Source organism: Chanodichthys erythropterus, chromosome 12 (assembly GCF_024489055.1).
Source record: "Chanodichthys erythropterus isolate Z2021 chromosome 12, ASM2448905v1, whole genome shotgun sequence".
In the NCBI taxonomy this organism is placed as follows: Eukaryota; Metazoa; Chordata; class Actinopteri; order Cypriniformes; family Xenocyprididae; genus Chanodichthys; species Chanodichthys erythropterus.
In genome coordinates this window covers 39,710,463-39,729,048 of record NC_090232.1, presented here as the reverse complement: position 1 = coordinate 39,729,048, position 18,586 = coordinate 39,710,463, and the positions used below count along the sequence as shown (strand labels likewise).

The 18,586-nt window shown below is 34.0% G+C and overlaps 1 protein-coding gene across 1 annotated transcript in view; it reads left to right on the top strand.

Moving 5' to 3' along the window:
- sorcs1 (sortilin-related VPS10 domain containing receptor 1) overlaps window positions 1-17,808 on the top strand; it is a 246,243-nt gene extending 228,435 nt beyond the window's left edge. The window contains exons 20-27 of the mRNA XM_067402693.1: window positions 3,727-3,860; window positions 4,018-4,141; window positions 5,359-5,471; window positions 8,126-8,260; window positions 11,096-11,195; window positions 11,437-11,542; window positions 17,148-17,314; window positions 17,729-17,808. Of these exons, the coding sequence (XP_067258794.1) occupies window positions 3,727-3,860; window positions 4,018-4,141; window positions 5,359-5,471; window positions 8,126-8,260; window positions 11,096-11,195; window positions 11,437-11,542; window positions 17,148-17,314; window positions 17,729-17,793 (944 nt within the window). The 3' untranslated portion in view covers window positions 17,794-17,808. The remainder of the gene's footprint in view (window positions 1-3,726; window positions 3,861-4,017; window positions 4,142-5,358; window positions 5,472-8,125; window positions 8,261-11,095; window positions 11,196-11,436; window positions 11,543-17,147; window positions 17,315-17,728) is intronic.
- The last annotated feature ends 778 nt before the right edge of the window (window positions 17,809-18,586 follow it).

Sequence of the window (18,586 nt, the reverse complement as noted above, 5' to 3'; positions counted from 1 at the left end):
ACAGATGGCAGTATTTATTTATTTATTTATTTTTTATTTAGTCCGTCTTTGTGCTATAGGAAGCTCATCACATATCAGCAATTATCTGAGCATTTTCATTCAAATTTCCACCCTTTTCCCTCATGTCCACCTCCTCATGTGAACTTGCCACCCCCTGCTACATTCAGGCAGACAGATGCCTCCACACTGACATATTGATCAGGGAGACGGAACGCTTCCAATCTGTCAATCCTGTTGTGCCAGGCAAAGCAAATAGGGCCCTTGGTGCATGAGCTGAAATTCACACACAGATGGCTCTGTGTCCCTTAGAGAAGTATTTGTGAATGAATGAATATATGGTAGAATCATTAGGAGGATGTTTAGTTTGTGTTTTAACTTTATTTAGGCATATTATTTTGCCTTTTTATTCATCTTATATAATATAACTCTGTTTTTGAAACAAGAACCTCATTCCACCATAACCTGGCCACATATAATTCTATGAGAATATATACACTACTGCTTAAAAGTTTGCAGTTGGAAAGTTTTTTTTTTTTTTTTTTAATAATGTTTTTAAAAGAAGTCTCTAATGCTCACCAAGACTGCATTTACTTGTATCATAAACACAGTAAAAGAGTAATAATGTGAAGTAATGGCAAAACCAAGTGTGATGGCAAAACCAAGCTGAAATATCAGCAGACATTACTCCAGTCTTCAGTGTCATGCTGATTTGGTGCTCAAGAAACATTTTTGTATTATCATCAATGTAGTTGTGCTGCTCAAGATTTTTATGAAAACTATTATTATTATTAAAAAAAAATTACGATTCTTTGATGAATAGAAAGTTCAAAAGAACATAATTTATTTATGATAGAAATATTTTGTAACATTACAAATGTCTTTAATGTTAGAATATTATAGAACAGATCAGTTTTTTTCCGTTTATGGATGATTTTTGTCAATAATTTATGCTAAAATGTATATATTTATAAAAAATTATAAAAAAAAAAAAAAAAAAAAACACTGTGAAAAAATCCCTCCAAATGTAATATGAGTTTTGGGTTACAACCAGGGCTTGACATTAACTTTTTTGCTCACCTGCCACTGTGGCTAGTGGTTTTCCAAAGTCACTCAGTTTCCACTCAGCATTTTCACTGGCCACAATTTTGATGTTGGTAAATTACATTTTATATGATTAAAGTTGACTTTGTTATACTTAAATTACTTTATTTTAAGTCATTTTACTTGATTTAGAAGATTTAAAACCCTTTCAAACTTTTAAATGCAGACTGACCACCCAAATCAAGACTACATTGTATATCAGGTGGTATGTACAGGTGGACAAGAGGTGGACAATATGAGCATGGGCTAATATGAGAAATGTTATGAGTTATTTGTAGGCTATATAAAAGAACAAAGAAGCAAATTACAAAAACAATAGTAAATTAAAAATAATATTTTTTCAGATACAGTAGGTTTATTTAACATATAGCCTACATTTATTTAACATCTTTTGTTGTTTGATTAACATTAATGATGGACAGGCCTATTTAATTGGGCTGCTGAATGCATGGACGTAACTGACGCATATTCAGTTATTACCCACCTGTTTACGTCCACTTAAGCCATAACCGACTGTATTCACACGAGATACTCCACACGATGGACATTTAGACTTCTGTGTGCATGAGTATTTTACTATTCAGGCGCGAGGAGAACTGATCGTGCGCGCGACAGAGCGCTTCTGTTGTGTCATTCAGCGCAATTCCGCCTATCCCTCCTTCACTAACTGCACGTAAATAACGGATTGTGTGATTGGATTGTAATTTTGTGCTACGACGATCATTTGGCTGTAAACTGAAATTACATTCAACCCGCCAAAGTGGCTAGTGGGAGTGGCTGTCTTACCACAGCTGAAATCTACCCGCATTTGGCGGGTTGGCGGGTGTTAATGTCAAGCCCTGGTTACAACATTATTTCATTGGTCCGCATAAGACATTCTAATAAGGATAAATAACTTTGCAACTACATGACAACTACATGTTAGTACACTGTTAATTTCAGGTTAGGATTAGTAGAATAAGTTGAAATGTACTTGCAAAGTTACTTATAGTTAGTAAAATGTCTAATGTGGACTATCGAAATAAAGTGTAACTCAAAACTCATTATACATAGTAGATAGTAGTAATCTACTAATACTCTAATTACTGGTAGATGACATGTAGTTGCAAAGGTACATATAGTTAGTAGTAGTCTACTAATACTCTAATGACTGGTTATTTGGCATGCAGTTGTAAAGTTACTTATAGTTAGTAGTAGTCTATTAATACTCTAATGACTAGTAGTTGACATGTTGTTGCAAAGGTATTTATAGCTAGTAGTAGTCTCCTAATACTCCAGTAACTGGTAGATGACATGTAGTTGCAAAGGTACTTATAGTTAGTAGTAGTAGTAGTCTGATGACTGGTAGTTGGCATGTAGTTGCAATGGTACTTATAGTTAGTAGTAGACTACTAATACTTCAATAACTGGTAGATGACATGTAGTTGCAAAGCTAATATAGTTAGTAGTAGTCTACTAATACTCCAATAACTGGTAGATGACATGTAGTTGCAAAGCTACTTATAGTTAATAGTAGTCTACTAATACTCAAACGACTTGTAGTTGACATGTTTTTGCAAAATGTACTTATAGTTAGTAGCGGTCTGCTACTTCTCTAATGATTGGTAGTTGACATGTAGTTGTAAAGTTATTCATAGTAGTAGTCTACTAATACTCTAATGACTGGTAGTTGGCATGTAGTTGTAAAGTTAATTATAGTTAGTAGTAGTTTATTTATACTCGAATGACTGCTAGTTGACATGTAGTTACAAATATACTTATAGTTAGTAGTAGTCTACTAATACTCTGATGACTGTTAGTTGGCATGTAGTTGCAGTGGTACTTATAGTTAGTAGTAGACTACTAGTACTCTAATGACTTGTAGTTGACATGTAGTTGCAAAATGTACTTATAGTTAGTAGCAGTCTGCTACTTCTCTAATGATTGGTAGTTGACATGTAGTTGCAAAGTTACTCATAGTAGTAATCTACTAATACTCTAATGACTGGTAGTTGGTATGTAGTTGCAAAGTTACTTATAGTCAGCAGTCTACTAATACTCTGATGACTGGTAGTTGGCATGCAGTTGCAGTGGTACTTATAGTTAGAAGTAGACTACTGGTACTCTAATGACTAGTAGTTGACATGTAGTTGCAAAATGTACTTATAGTTAGTAGTAGTCTGCTACTTCTTTAATGACTGGTAGTTGGCATGTAGTTGCAAAGTTACTTATAGTCAGCAGTCTACTAATACTCTAATGACTGGTAGTTGACGTTGTTGTAAAGTTACTCATAGTAGTAGTCTACTAATACTCTAATGACTCCTTGTTGGCATTTATTATATAGTTACTTAAAGTTAGTAGTAGCCTACTACTACTCTGCTGAGTAGTAGTAGTCAACATGTGGTTGTAAAGTTACGTATAGTTAGTAGTTATCCACTAATACTCTAATGACTAGTAGTTAGTAGAATATTGAAAATTAGTGGACTGTTGAAATAAAGTGTTAACAATTTTGTCACAAACTGGTTCTCTCGTCTTTCTTTAACACAGCAGGTTTGAATATGACGAAGTGAACAAGACTTGAGAACTCACGAACACTATTGAAGTCTACTGGACCAACCCCACTTTTTTCTTTCTCTCTCGGAGCAGGTCAGCTGGAGTCTGTTCATCTCTCTGCCCCTTTTGTCGCTGTGAAAAACAAAGAAGTCAATCTCACAGTGGTTCTCTTGCCAAGCCAAGTGGGAACAGTCACCTATATCTGGTGGTTTGGGAACAATTCAGAGGTAAAGTCTCCATGTGTCACTCACTGGACACCTGTGCATGACTCAGTCTGTGTGTGTTTTTGCCTCACCGGGTGCCATATAAATAAAGTTGGCATCTTCACTGCAGCCACACTGACAGAGCATCCTCTTGAGAGTCTCTTTCACGCTGTATTCACAGCCCGTGATCACGCTGGAGGGGAGTGTGGCGTTCACGTTCTCTCGAGAGGGAATCAGCATTGTCACTGTACAGGTGTCCGCTGGGAATAACATCCTGCAAGACAGGAAAACCATCGCTGTTCATGGTGAGTTTTACATATCGAGTAAACAGAGCAGTGCTGTTCTTGTTAACTGAAACAAAAAACAAAAAAAACGTATTAAAAAAAAAATAAAAAATTGGTAACTGAAATAAAATAATATATAAATATTAGATAAGAAATCTAAGCAAACCATCTAAATGATAAGTAGACTAAAATATCTGACCAACAGACTGGCGTGTATTGAATATAGCTTCATATGTAAGCAATAAGCTTTCTTAAAAAATATTTTTGTTCTGTGAATATACAGTATATTTGAGATATGTTTAATAAAAAATGCAACACTTTAACTATTTTAATTAATTATACATGGCAGTGTTAAAAAAATGGTAAATAAATAATTAACAGCACCTCAGCAATATTGTGTTATTATAAAATTTGAAGTAAAGTCAACATAAAATCAAAATTATTTCAAAAATTCAGTGGTGGATATCATTCCAAAGGGAAAAAAATAAAAATAAAAAATCACCAAGATCTCTTAAATTTTAACCATGCCCATCATGTAGAGTTCACTAAACATTTTTCACAATGCAATTAATTCCAGATGGATAAAAAAATAGTCCTGTCCTACTGTTTTGTTTCAAGTTCATGTTTCATGGCTTTTATTTTTAAGTTTTACACCTGGTTTCTTGTTAGGTGACTTCCTTGCCCTCGTGATCATCCCTTGTGCTTCCCTAGTCTTTTGTGTCAGTTTCTGATTGGTTCCATTGTTTCATGTGTCTTGTTTTCATTGGTTCAATTGTTTCATGTGTCATGTTCTTGTTGGTTGTCATAGTTATGTGTTCCTCTGAATCATGTATTTAAGCCTCATTTGTGCCTTGTTGAGTAATTATGTTATTCTGTTTCCATGTTTTCAAGTCAGTTTATAGTTCATGTTTGTTTGGTTTCATGTTGTGGATTTAATTCAGGGTTTACGTTTCACGTTTTGGATCATCACTTATATAAATAAACTGCATTTGGGTTTTTCTTCATCTGCTTCCATGTCAGCATTGTTACACTATTTTCTCATTGGATATCCTCAGATTTGCGTAATAGAAAAGTGAAGTTGAAATGAGCTGTGTTCACAATTTAAGCACTATATCGTACAGTAAATTCATGTGTTGGAAACAAATGCTGCAGCACAAGCCTCTCCAAAAGGATTTTTGATAAAAAAAAATACTAATAATTATAAAAATATAAGACTTTTTGCATTGTCCCAATTACAGAATACTTCAGATCTCACCTTCTTGCATTTTCATCGAATCTGGATGATCACAACCCTGATGTGGCCGAATGGAGACTTGATGTGAGTCGAGTCATTAAAGCCTCTATGGTGCAGGTGAGTTCAAACTATATACCATTTTACAAAAAATGCTCACTGTTCACACAGCAAAAAACCTGGTCCTCTGTTCAGTGGCTTTAACAAATGTCTATAATACTTTATTATATATTCAATATACAGCATAAACAAGCAGCCCTGAAATGACTTTACTGTATTAACAACACTATAAACTCAACATTGTCCATGTCTGTTTGCTTGGAGGTCATCTATATGAGTGTATTTTAACTGATACATATTTATTTATTTGTTTCTTACTTTTCCTTGGAGGAAAGCCTATTTATTGATATGAATGCTCAAGTAAACATTTGGATATAGGAAAGAAATTGATCTCATTTTCTCATGAACTGTTTCTTACTTAATGTCTTTCAGTGCTTTTTGCATGCAGTTCAAGTGAGTGTGTGTAAGAATATAATTATAATCTGATCCGGCGCAGCTTTAGGATACAGGGTATAAGATGATTCATATCAGAAAAATCAAACAATTATCAAGGTCTTCTAGGAATCTCCTGTATGGATAAACCGCTAATGGATGTGTTTTTCAGAAATGTGGTGGCTTATGATGAAACTGAAATTTCAGGAGATGTTTTTAAAGTTGTTTTTGGCATCATTTGGCAAATGTAATCATAAAATCTTTACACAGAGTTCAGTTTCATAGACATTGCATTAGTCATGACATTACCACCAAAAAACAGTGGTGGCCAGTAACAAAGTAGTTTTACTTAGTTACTGTACTTAAGTAAAATTTACAAGTATCAGAGTATTTTTTTTTATTTTGGGAAGCTTTGAATTTTACTTCTACATTATGAAGCATAATATTTTACTTTTTACTTCACTACATTGCTTTAAAAAAATATATCATTCCTCGTTATTTCAAACCGAAGAAATTGCCACCCCCTCCAAGACGCCTCCAAGAGTTATTCTTTGCAATGAACCTGTTGAGTTGGTTCATAAATAACACTGAACAATTCATTTAATTACTTAAGTACATTTTTATTTTGACACAGTTATTTTGTCAAGTTCTATCATTATCAAGTACTTTTGTACTTTTACTTAAGTAAAACTAATAATGAGTACTTATATTTTTATTTCAGTATTTTTTTAAGGTTTCCTGTACTTCTACTTAAGTACTTGACTTGTGTACTTTGTCCACCACTGCCAAAAACCTTTAGACAATCTCAATTTAAAGTGCTATTTAGGCTTAATATGAAAAAATATATCTGGAATTCAAAAATATGAATTCCAGATATAAAAAGTGTAAAAATATAAATGAAGTCAGGATATTTGGTGGGTTTTCACGCTCCACACTTTGCTTGAAGAGCTCAAGTTGACATACTTTGGTTGTGAAATGGTGCTTTAGATTTGCCTTCACTGATGATGGGAAACATCACCGTGACTGAAAAAACTTCACAAATATTCAAACATATGGCACGACAGATCGAAACAATCATCAGTGTTCTCCCTCGCTTACCCCGTGGCATTTTCAAGAGGCCGTTATAACTGAACATTGGATGTTTATGGGAAATGACACTTGAGAATAACAGTTCTCATGTGAGCCATATGCATGTTCTGCTCCAGTTGTTTATTGGTAATGTGTGTAATGAGTTTTGCGCTGGGCATATGGACTGGAACGCGGTGGACGTTGTGACCTTGTAATATGAACCAGGGAGGATTTTATATATTTATATTCTGTCTGAAAGGGATAGTTCACCCAAACATAAAAATTCAGTTTTTATTCACTCACCCTCATTTCTAAACCCGTAATCCCCCAAAGAATGGACTACAGAATTGATTTGTTGCAAGAATGGGAACAAATTAAGTGTGACATCACTGATGTCAAGTTGGCTTAACCCATATAGAAGACATGAGGGACTAAATGATGCCGAAATGTTCATTTTTGAACTAAACCTTTAAATGTATTGAAGCTGCAATGGACTTGATTGCTTGATTGCTTGATTTGATTGATTGGTTGGTTGGTTGATTGATTGATTGATTGATTGATTGATTGATTGATTGATTGATTGATTGATTGATTGATTGATTGATTGATTGATTGATTGATTGATTGATTGATTGATTGATTGATTGATTGATTGATTGATTGATCGATTGATTGATCGATTGATTGATCGATTGATTGATCGATTGAATTAAAGAAAAAGGTCTTCTTTATTGCGTTAAATTGTGGTAAGTATTCTGACAGATATTTATTAACTCAAACATATTTATACCTTGCAATAACATTTGTATAAAACAAATTATGCATTTTCATGTTTTGAAGTATACCTACCAATTTAACCAACTTCTAGGACTTTAATCTTTACAACGTGCGGGAGGAAAAGACCAGAAAATGAACCCTCGTTCACATATTCTTACGGAATCGTATTAACTAAAACGTAGCTTTATATCTTGCAAATAACATCAGAATAAAACATATAAAGTGATTTAAAAAAAAGAAAAGAAAGAAAGTTAACCTACCATACTCTTGTGGGCTTTCATCATCATGGTGAGTCTGTCACAGAACCGTTACATGAGGAGCTGTGTGGTTGTTTTTCACGGTTAATAAGTACTGTATTTAGTTCAAGGCCTTTGACTGTCTCTAATCCTGTTTCTTGAACATTTGTGTCTGTAATGCTGTAATTTCCTGGTCTTCAGGCGACGGGAGTGAATCCTGAACAGCTGTTGGTCACTGTGTTGCCTGGACTGCCAACAGCAGCTGAGTTCTTCCTGTTACCAGACAAACAGCTAACAGAGGGGAAGCCAGACAAAACAGCTACTCATTTAGACCAGGTACTGGACATAACCCTTATCTGACATAATGCGTGATCTGAGCAGAGTTTCTAATGGTCTCCAGCAGATGTCAATGTTGGCCTGTTTAACACTTAAGGGTGATTTTTCTTGTTTAGAAAAACTGTAATTTTCTCTAGAAATGAAATACCGGTTTAAGACAAACAGAAATGCACTTTCATATAACTTCAGAAAGTATCAGTCAAAAAAAAAAAAAAAAAAATTTGGATGTCAAAGCTCTCTGAGATCTTTCACGTTTATTATGTTATTCACCTGTGAGGTTTTGGGTTGAATTGTTAGGTCATGGGTAAATTTGGTGTATTTGGGCAAAACAGAGAACAGCCATTATTGAATATGAGAAGATGGCTCATGTCCTCCAGTATCACCATGCAGAGACATCTGTATTTTTGAGGAAGTGATTTCTCACCATACATACTATAGAGAAGGTCATTAGTAATCCATCCACTAGATCATTCAGTCCTCCATTCGCTTATGGGCTACAGATATTATATCACAGATGAAAGGGGGATATCTGCACTTTGTGGATGTCTGTGCATGGGTGCATTTTCTTCCCTCACCCAAACCTACCTTGAATCTACAAAGGACCTTTCACAGCAGATCCTCATAAATCTCTATTCAAGGGTGGCATGTTCAAAGTATAATGTGTAGATAGCCTTATTAAAAAAGTATAATAGACTTACTGACCCTGGTACAATTCATAAAGAATGTAATTATTCATGGAATGGTCTAATTTTAAAAGGGTGAAAAATAAGGAGAGAGAGACAGAAGGTGAGAGTGACGAAGAAATAAAGGAGCGCAGAAATAAGTCAGGAGTCATTTAGTAAATGAGACAGATTTAATAAAGCTTGGGAAGAAAGGGTGAAAAAAGGAACTCTTGGAACAGGAAGTGGTTTTGTGTGAGGATTAACACCATCATTACTGAACTATCTATCTATCTATCTATCTATCTATCTATCTATCTATCTATCTATCTATCTATCTATCTATCTATCTATCTATCTATCTATCTATCTATCTATCTATCTATCTATCTATCTATCTATATCTGTCTGTCTCCTTATTATCTGTCAACCCTGTTACCATCATTTTAATTTCCTTATGATCATAATGAACTAATACATAAATAAAAGACAAACAACTTATAATTATGAAATCTTCATAGTTTCAGAAAGTGAACTCTTCAATTTTTTTAGTATGTTTATCATATGTTTTGCTGACTATGTTTGTCAGTAGGGAATGATCTTGAAGGGTTAGTTCCCCCAAAAATGAAAATTCTGTCATTAATTACTCACCCTCATGCCGTTCCACAACCGTAAGACCTTCGTTCATCTTCAGAACACAAATTAAGATATTTTTCTTGAAATCCAATGGATCAATGCCAGCATTTTCCTCTCTCAAGATCCATTAATGTACTAAAAACATATTTAAATCAGTTCATGTGAGTACAGTGGTTCAATATTAATATTATAAAGCGACGAGAATATTTTTGGTGCGCCAAAAAAAAAAAAAGAACGACTTATTTAGTGATTGACGATTTCAAAACACTGTTTCAGTAAGCTTCGGAGTGTTATGATTCTTTTGTGCCGAATCATGATTTTCTATTCATGAATCATGATCGCATGTCAAACCGCCAAAATGCTGAAATCACATGACTTTGTTGCTCCAAACCGCTGATTCAATACGCTGATTCATAATGCTCCGAAGCTTCCTGAAGCAGTGTTTTGAAATCGGCCATCACTAAATAAGTCGTTCTTTTGTTTTTTTGGAGCACCAAAAATATTCTCGTCGCTTTATAATATTAATATTGAACCACTGTACTCACATGAACTGATTTAAATATATTTTTAGTACCTTTTATGGATCTCGAGAGAGGAAATGTCATTGCTCCCTATGCCGGTCTCACGGAGCCATCGGATTTCAACAAAAATATCTTAATTTGCGTTCCGAAGATTAACGAAGGTGTGGAACGGCATGAGTGTGAGTAATAAATGACAGAATTTTCATTTTTGGGTGAACAATCCTGTCAACCCCTTTACACAATTGAAAAACAATTGATAATTGAAAAGTTGAATTTTTTATAGATATAGGCATTAAATTCTCTTTTTGAGAAGCACATTGCAGTTTTATGACTTTAAACACTAGACTTGCAATATGAAATTAAAGTGTGAAACTGTCAATCCTGTTACCGTCAACCGTCATCTCTGAAGACCTATATTAAATTGCATTAGCATGTGTTGTTGCATTTATTAACACTTAACCACATTATTTGTCTGAGAGACAGTTTAATAAAAGTACATAAAATGTACTCAAAAAATCAAACTTGAGGCACCTGTTTTAGAATGACCCCTAAAAAACCTGATCTGCCATAATCAAGTACAAAAACAAACAAAAATGGCCTTAATTTTGGGATGGAACTTGTGATCTGCTTTCAAGATTTATGCATACATAACAGAGCCTGACATTCAAGGGCTCTGCGTGTGTTTGAGGGACAAGAGAGAGAGATGTTAGGCCTAAATGAGATCCCTCACATGTCATATATCTGTATTTGTGAGTGAAGGTGATAGTTGATTTATGCTGAAATGTCTTCCTAGTGTGGTATAGGCTCATGTACAACAAACAACATCACGCTTTGCCTCAACCTACAGCCCAATGCATCAGGAATCAAATACTTACAGGGCACGAATATCTTATTTCAGGGTTATGTGATTGTTTATGTCATTTAATAACATATTTGGATGTATAATATACAAAGAGGCAGTGTTTTCTTATCAAACATGGAGTGAATATGATGATACGATGATGTGATTTTCCTTTCAGCTCTCAGAACTGGTGCTCAGTGCTCTGAATCAGAATCTGGTTCAGTTCACACTCAGACCAGGAGTCCAGGTCACAGTATACGCTGCCCATTTATCAGCAGGTAATGAACTGGAATCAAATACTGTTGTTCTAAATATGAACAAGACAAGATTTGCAACTTGTAGGAATAGTTCACCCAAAGATGAGAAGTGATCATTTATAATCAACAATTTTAATATAACATTGGTGGTATAATTGTGAGAAATGAGTTTTGTGTCTGTTTATTAAATGGAGGTTTGGAAACATGCCAGCCTGTGCACTGACAACAGCTGTCTGCCATATTTTTTTTTCCCTGTGTCTAGCGCCTCTAGTGGACACAAGTGAGAATCACAGCAGTTCAGCTATGCTTATGCTCCTCTCTGTGGTGGTGGTTGGTTTAGCAGTGTTCCTCATCTATAAATTCAAAAGGTATTGTTATCCATTTTTAAAACCTCAACTTGCATCATAATGTATATATTTGCAGTATAAATATGGTTAGCTTTTTTTAATTTGTCAAATGTCTAGTGGAAAATAATCAGTTTGTGAAAGCTTGAAAGGCAAGTTATTTATAAAGATGCTGTACTGTCTGCTAACTACATTGATAGTATTTGTAGATTATTTTAAAAGATAAAAGTATATTTTTAAATACATAATTATCAGACGATTTATCTTTATTTTCAAGCAGAACAGAACATTCAACAGCATTATTTAACTGAATATAATGTTTGTTTGTCATATTATAATTATTATTATACATTATGATAAATTCTATTCATTATAATAATAAATATTTTACGTTATGTTGTTAATTGCTATAAAAACAGCCGAGCAGATGTCCGCACAAGGACTCTTATGAGGCAAATCGCTCTCTGAGATCAGCAGATTTAGGTGTTTTGTCTCAGTTTAGCTCAAAAAACACTGTAAACCATTGAGCGGATATGTCGAGTTGTGGTTCACCCTTTCACTATTGCAGAACCTTCTTTCTTTTGTCCCAAGCCCTCATAACAAATGAGAAATGTCAGTCAATGCACAGACATTATCAATATTTAGCCCTTTGAGTTTTTCAAGTTGACCTTTATGAAATGTTAAATGATTGCACCGTTTCCATCACTGGACTGAGAGAGAAAAGGGCATGAGAGGTCAATAAGACAAGATCTGGAGACAGGAGAGGGAGATAACAGAAGTGCGAAGAAATTTCCGACACTTTAATTTTTGGTACGTAATAGTCTGGCATTCACTGACACTACAGCCGCCTGTAACTTCCTGAAGGAACATGAGGAATGTCTTGTTAATCACTTCACCCAGAACTAATGATGAAAAACCACTCTTTTTAATGATTCAGTTGATCTAGTTCACAAAACCCATCTAAATGATTCATTCAGGAATCCAACTGACACAGTTGTAAACTCAGTTCTCAGAATATAAAATTGAATAACAACCTAAATATAGAGTACAAGTGGTATGAACTACTTTATGGTGGATTCGCATCATTTTTTTTATTTCTTTTTTTTTCGTTTACTCATCAGGTCCTATGAGGGCTAATTGCATGGAAAAGCAGTACAGATTTCTATGGAAGAGGATTAGGGCCAAGCAATAATAAAAAAATAAAACCATCTCGAGATTAAAGTTGTTAAATTTCGAGAAAAAACGTGTTCAATTTCGAGAAAAAAGTCGAGATAAAATGTTGAGAATAAACTCGTTAAATTACGAGAAAAAAACTTGTAAAATTTAGAGAAAAAAGTCGAGATAAAATGTTGAGAATAAACTCGTTAAATTACGAGAAAAAAACGTAAAATTTAGAGAAAAAAAGTCGAGATAAAATGTTGAGAATAAACTCATTAAATTACGAGAAAAAACTTGTTACATTTTGAGAAAAAAGTTGAGATAAAATGTTGAGAATAAACTCGTTAAATTACGAGAAAAAACTCATTAAATTTCGAGAAAAAAGTCGAGATAAAATGTTGAGAATAAACTCAACTCGTTAAATTACAAATTTGTTCTCATCATTTAACGACTTTTTCTCATAATTTAATGACTTTATTCTCATAATTTAATGAGTTTATTCTCATAATTTAATGAGTTTATTCTCAACATTTTATCTCGACTTTTTTCTCAAAATTTAAAGAGTTTTTTCTCGTAATTTAACGAGTTTATTCTCAACATTTTATCTCTACTTTTTTCTCTAAATTTAATGATTTTTTTCTCGTAATTTAACCAGTTTATTCTCAACATTTTATCTCGACTTTTTTCTCGAAATTTAACTCGTTTTTTCTCGAAATATAACAACTTTAATCTCGAGATGGTTTTATTTTTTTTATTATTGCTTGGCCCTAATCCTCTTCCGTAGATTTCACCAAGTACAACATGATCCTGGGTCAACATCTTTGATGATCCTGGAACAACATTCTAATCAACCAATCATATTTGAGGGACAAGTTTACAGTTTAGGTCAAGTTTAGGCTTACAACCAGGGTTAGGTGCTTCTACATCAGTGTTATTCACCTATCATTTCCCTCTGATTATAGGGATAAGTTATGGGTAGAATTAGGTTTAGGAGTAGGGATATGGTTAGGACTACATTTTCAGACAGGAATGTTGTTCCAGGATCAACAAAATATGTATATGTCTTACTTGGCAAAATCATAGTGACACATTCCAGAAAGCTCTGAATAAAAGCAGTGTTAGTAAATGGCGACAGAATTTCCATTTCATTGTGTGAACTGGTCCTTTAATGAGGGTGTTAGATCACATCTTTAATGAGCTGTCCGTTTGTGTTGCATTTTCTTCCTGCTAAATCCCTCTCCAGTTGTATTTTGCACAATAAATTTGCTTTTGAATCCTCTTAGGCAATGCCCTGTTAAAGTTCTATTCTGGTTTTTGCTTACGTGACATTCTCCCTCCATAACGATGCAAACCAAGTCGGATAAAATCACCTCTCTAAAGGGAGGCCTTGATTTAACAGCTCATTCATAGCCCCTTAGTGAGACTTTTTACACAGAGGTCTTTTTGTTTTCTTATTCCCGTGTCTTATTACAAATTTTTCCCTTAGGCAGATCCCAGATCGCGTCTTGTAAACACAGTATACCGCATTCACAAACTATATAAACACATGCTTCCTACGATAAACAACCAGAAAGATGTGAACTGCAAAGCTGATAATGTCAGGGCCGTCAGAACGTTTGGAAAAAAAAGGAAGGGCACATTATGAACCTTATCAGCTTGGCTTATGAATATTAATTAGGTCATTTTTGCCCAGTAGTTTGCCCAGTGAAGGTTAAGTGACTGCTAGCCACAGTAGATCACTGTTTACAGCTACCTTGTTTGTTTTGACTAGGTCAAACTATGTCTTAAAGGGGACCTATTTTGCACCTTTTACAAGATGTAATATAAGTCTCTGTTGAGACCAGAATGTGTTTGTGAAGTTTAATCTCAAAATACCCTTCAAAATATTTATTATAGCTTCTAAAATTTGGCCAATTGGGTGTGAGCAAAAAGACGCCGTTTTTGTGTTTCCCTTTAAATGCAAATGAGCTGCTTCTTCTGGCCCGCTTTCCAAAAGAGGGCGGAGTTTTAACAGCTTGCGCTTCAGTTGCTCAACAAAGCTGGAGAATCTCACGCAGCCAAAATGACGATTTGTGAAGCTGTCTGACGTAAAATGATGGCATGGTGACAACAGTCGACTACAACAACTCTTCCTCTTCTCTAAAGCAGCCCAACATGGCCTCGACCCCTTTGTTGCATGTTCTCAGGGGCGAGGTTTATGTCAGTTTTGGGGTTTGTGATGTCACTAACCCAGGAAGAAGCTTGTTGTAGTCCCTACAAGCCTTTGTTGTAGCCCACCAAATTCTTCAAAAGAAAATATCTCCCTTTGCATTGAACTTTGAGCGTCGTAACTTTGCGGATGTTTTTTTTTTTTTATGCTCTAACAGCAACATTACACACTAACTAAATAATCAACCACCCCTTTAAAATCACCAGTTACGTTAGTAATATTATGAATGAAATTCACGGATGTTATTTCATGTTGTAAACACAGACATTTTCTTGCCTAAAACAAACATTTTGGAAGGAAAAGACTAAATGTAAATGATTTCAGTATGCTTAATATTAAAGATTAACAAGAAACAGCGAGTTACTTATCTGCAACGATCACATGAGCTCAGCTGACTTTTCATTTGCATAAAGTTAAACAGATCTCAACTTTCTAGAGTCGCTGGACACACCTAAATCCTGTTGCCAACTTTCACTGTTGGTCATGTCGCCAGAACTCAGCTCTCTATTGAAATACATGGGATTGTGTAGCTTTGTTAGTGTGAATGGGGCTTTAGGCAGTTAAATATCACTTTATATACTTTTTTTGTAAACTCTATTGTAAAAAGTTTGCTGTCTGTAATTTTTTTTCTTTATGTTTTTGAAAAAAGTTTTTTATGCTTATTAAGGCTACATTTATTTGATCAAAAATGTAGTAAAATCAGTAATATTGTGAAATATTATTACAATTTAAAATAACTGTTTTCTATTTGAATATATTTTTTGAAATGTAATTCATTACTGAGATGCAAAGCTGAATTTTCAGCATCATTATTCTAGTCTTGTCACATGAAATCATTCTGATATTCTGTTTTGGTGATGAAAAAACATTTATTATTATTATTATTATTATTATTAGAGTTGACATATTGTTGAAAACATTGTTGCTAAGTGGTCTCCTTGAAACTGTGATATGCATTTTTTCAGGATTTTATGATGAATAGAAATTTCAAAAGTACAGCATTTATTAACAAATGCCATTGCTGTCTCTTTTGATCAATTTAATTTGGGGAGTAAAAGTATTAATTTCTTGGTAACACTTTACAATAAGGTTCATTAGTTAACATGAACTAATAATGAACAGCACTTATACAGCATTTAGTTAATTGCACTGTGAACTAACATGAACAAACAATGAACAACTGTATTTTCATTAACTAATGTTAATGAAGATTAGTAAATATTGTAACAAATGTATTGCTCATGGTTAGTTAATGTTAGTTAATACATTATCTAATGTTTAACTAATGAACCTTATTGTAAAGTGTTACCAATTTCTTTAAAAAAATAAAATAAAATTGTATTGACCCCAAACTATGGAAGAGGATTAGGGCCAAGCAATAATAAAAAAATAAAACCATCTCGAGATTAAAGTTGTTAAATTTCGAGAAAAAACTCGTTAAATTTCGAAAAAAAGTCGAAATAAAATGTTGAGAATAAACTCATTAAATTACGAGAAAAAACTTGTTAAATTTCAAGAAAAAAGTTTAGATAAAATGTTGAGAATAAATTTGTTAAATTACGAGAAAAAAAACGTTAGATTTTGAGAAAAAAGTTTAGATAAAATGTTGAGAATAAAGTCATTAAATTACGAGAAAAAAACTTGTTAAATTTCAAGAAAAAAGTTGAGATAAAATGTTGAGAATAAATTCGTTAAATTACGAGAAAAAAAACTTTAGATTTTGAGAAAAAAGTTGAGATAAAATTTTGAGAATAAAGTCATTAAATTACAAGAAAAAAGTTATTAGATTATGAGAACAAATTCGTTAAATTATGAGAAAAAAAGTTGTAAAAAAGTCGTAATTTAACGAATTTGTTCTCGTAATTTTATCTCAACCTTTTTCTTGAAATTTAACGAGTTTCTTCTCGAAATGTAACAACTTTAATCTCGAGATGGTTTTATTTTTTTATTATTGCTTGGCCCTAATCCTCTTTCGTACCAAACTTTTAAACGGTAGTCAGATTATTAAGGTGGTTCAAACTCTTAATTTAAGATTATTTTCTAAAAATTGGACAAGATTTAGAAATAATTTCTAAAAGTTGAGGAGACATTTTCCATTCAGTTATTATTGTTGCTTACTGCTTGATAATATTGATTTTTTTTTTTTTTTTTTTTTTTTTTTTTTTTCTCCATCATCCTGTTTCCCTCTGGCTGATTCCCCCAAGCATATCTTGTAGCATCAAGCTTAGCTTGCCCACGTCTCATTGTAAATCTTTCCTCAAGGAAGATCCCAGGCCTCCACATCTATGCAGCGATGCAGGACGAAAAAGAGCAAGAAATGATCCAGAGTCCAGTTTCTCCCACTGACAGCACACCCAGCTGCAGCTCTCAGAGAGAGCTGCTCACACCACTGGAACCTCTGGACGCAGAGCCCAACACCCAGACCATCGGTGAGTAGCGTTCTCCATCAGATCAACTGCTGGGCACAGTATCATACAGCCCCTCAGCGCCCACTACTGATTCTGTTCCATTTAACACAACTGAAGCACTTTGCTACTCAGATCCTCTCTTATACTGAACTCATAGCTTTGATTCTAGGGAACAGCAGACACACTTCACCTGTCACTCGGCTCATTCTGGGTGTGTTAGACAAATTCTTTTAAATGGCTTTAGCAGATTTGTTGGAAGAGGGGGTTTTGTTGATTGCGGGGAAAAGCATTGGTTGGTTGACTTATGGTCCCTTGATGATGCCTATAATAAATCAACAAAACAGTAAATGTCATGATGCAATTTAGCTTTCTAGGCTGCTATGGGAATGTTGCCACTGTCAATTCACACTCTGTTTTTTCTTTTTTCTTTCCCAGAATGCATCAAACCTCATCCACGTGTCAAATTCTCATCAGATCTTCCTACATACATCGACGTTTGAACTCTAGACTCCGCCATGTGAAGGACTTTGGTCATGCGGACACAAAGGTTTCAAGCTTTATTCAGTACTTGTGCATGTTGGACATTAACTTTACTGTGCTCTGTGAATACTAGAACAAACTTTGTACAGCTTTTTTATATGTCTGTGTATTAAAATAAATCAATAAATTTTTTTGATGCGGTTCATTTATAAAGATGTCAGTGTGTATAAAGTTGGAGGGAAAGGCCTGCATGAAGAGTGGAAAGAAACAGAAAATTATTCTTGGTTAACCGTCTGTTTATTTTTATTGTTAACAGTGGCAGTACAGTATTCATGAGAGTAAAACATGGATGTGTGACATTTTGGAAACGTTTTAATAATAAACTGTACAATTATTAATTATAACTGTAAAATGAAACATTTCCTGGGTTTCATTTTGTAAAACTATATTTAGCACATCTGTACTTTACATGTAACACAACAATGTAGGTTTTACCACTTACTAAGTTTCACGTGATTATCCATGAAGTAGCGTTAAAGGGATAGTTCACCCAAAAACTAAAATTCTTTACCCACCCTTATGTTGTTCAAAACCTGTAAGAATTTTGTTCATCTTACGATCACTTTTTGATGAAATCTGAGAGGTTTCCGTCCCTCCATTGACAGCCTAGGCAACTACTACTTTCAAGGTAATCCATGTGACTCCAGTGGTTTTACCTCAGTTTTATGAAGCAAAGCGAGTGCTTTGTTTGCACAAAAAAAAAAAAAAAAAAAAAAGTTTTATTTACAAAGTATTAATCGCCAACGTGCATTC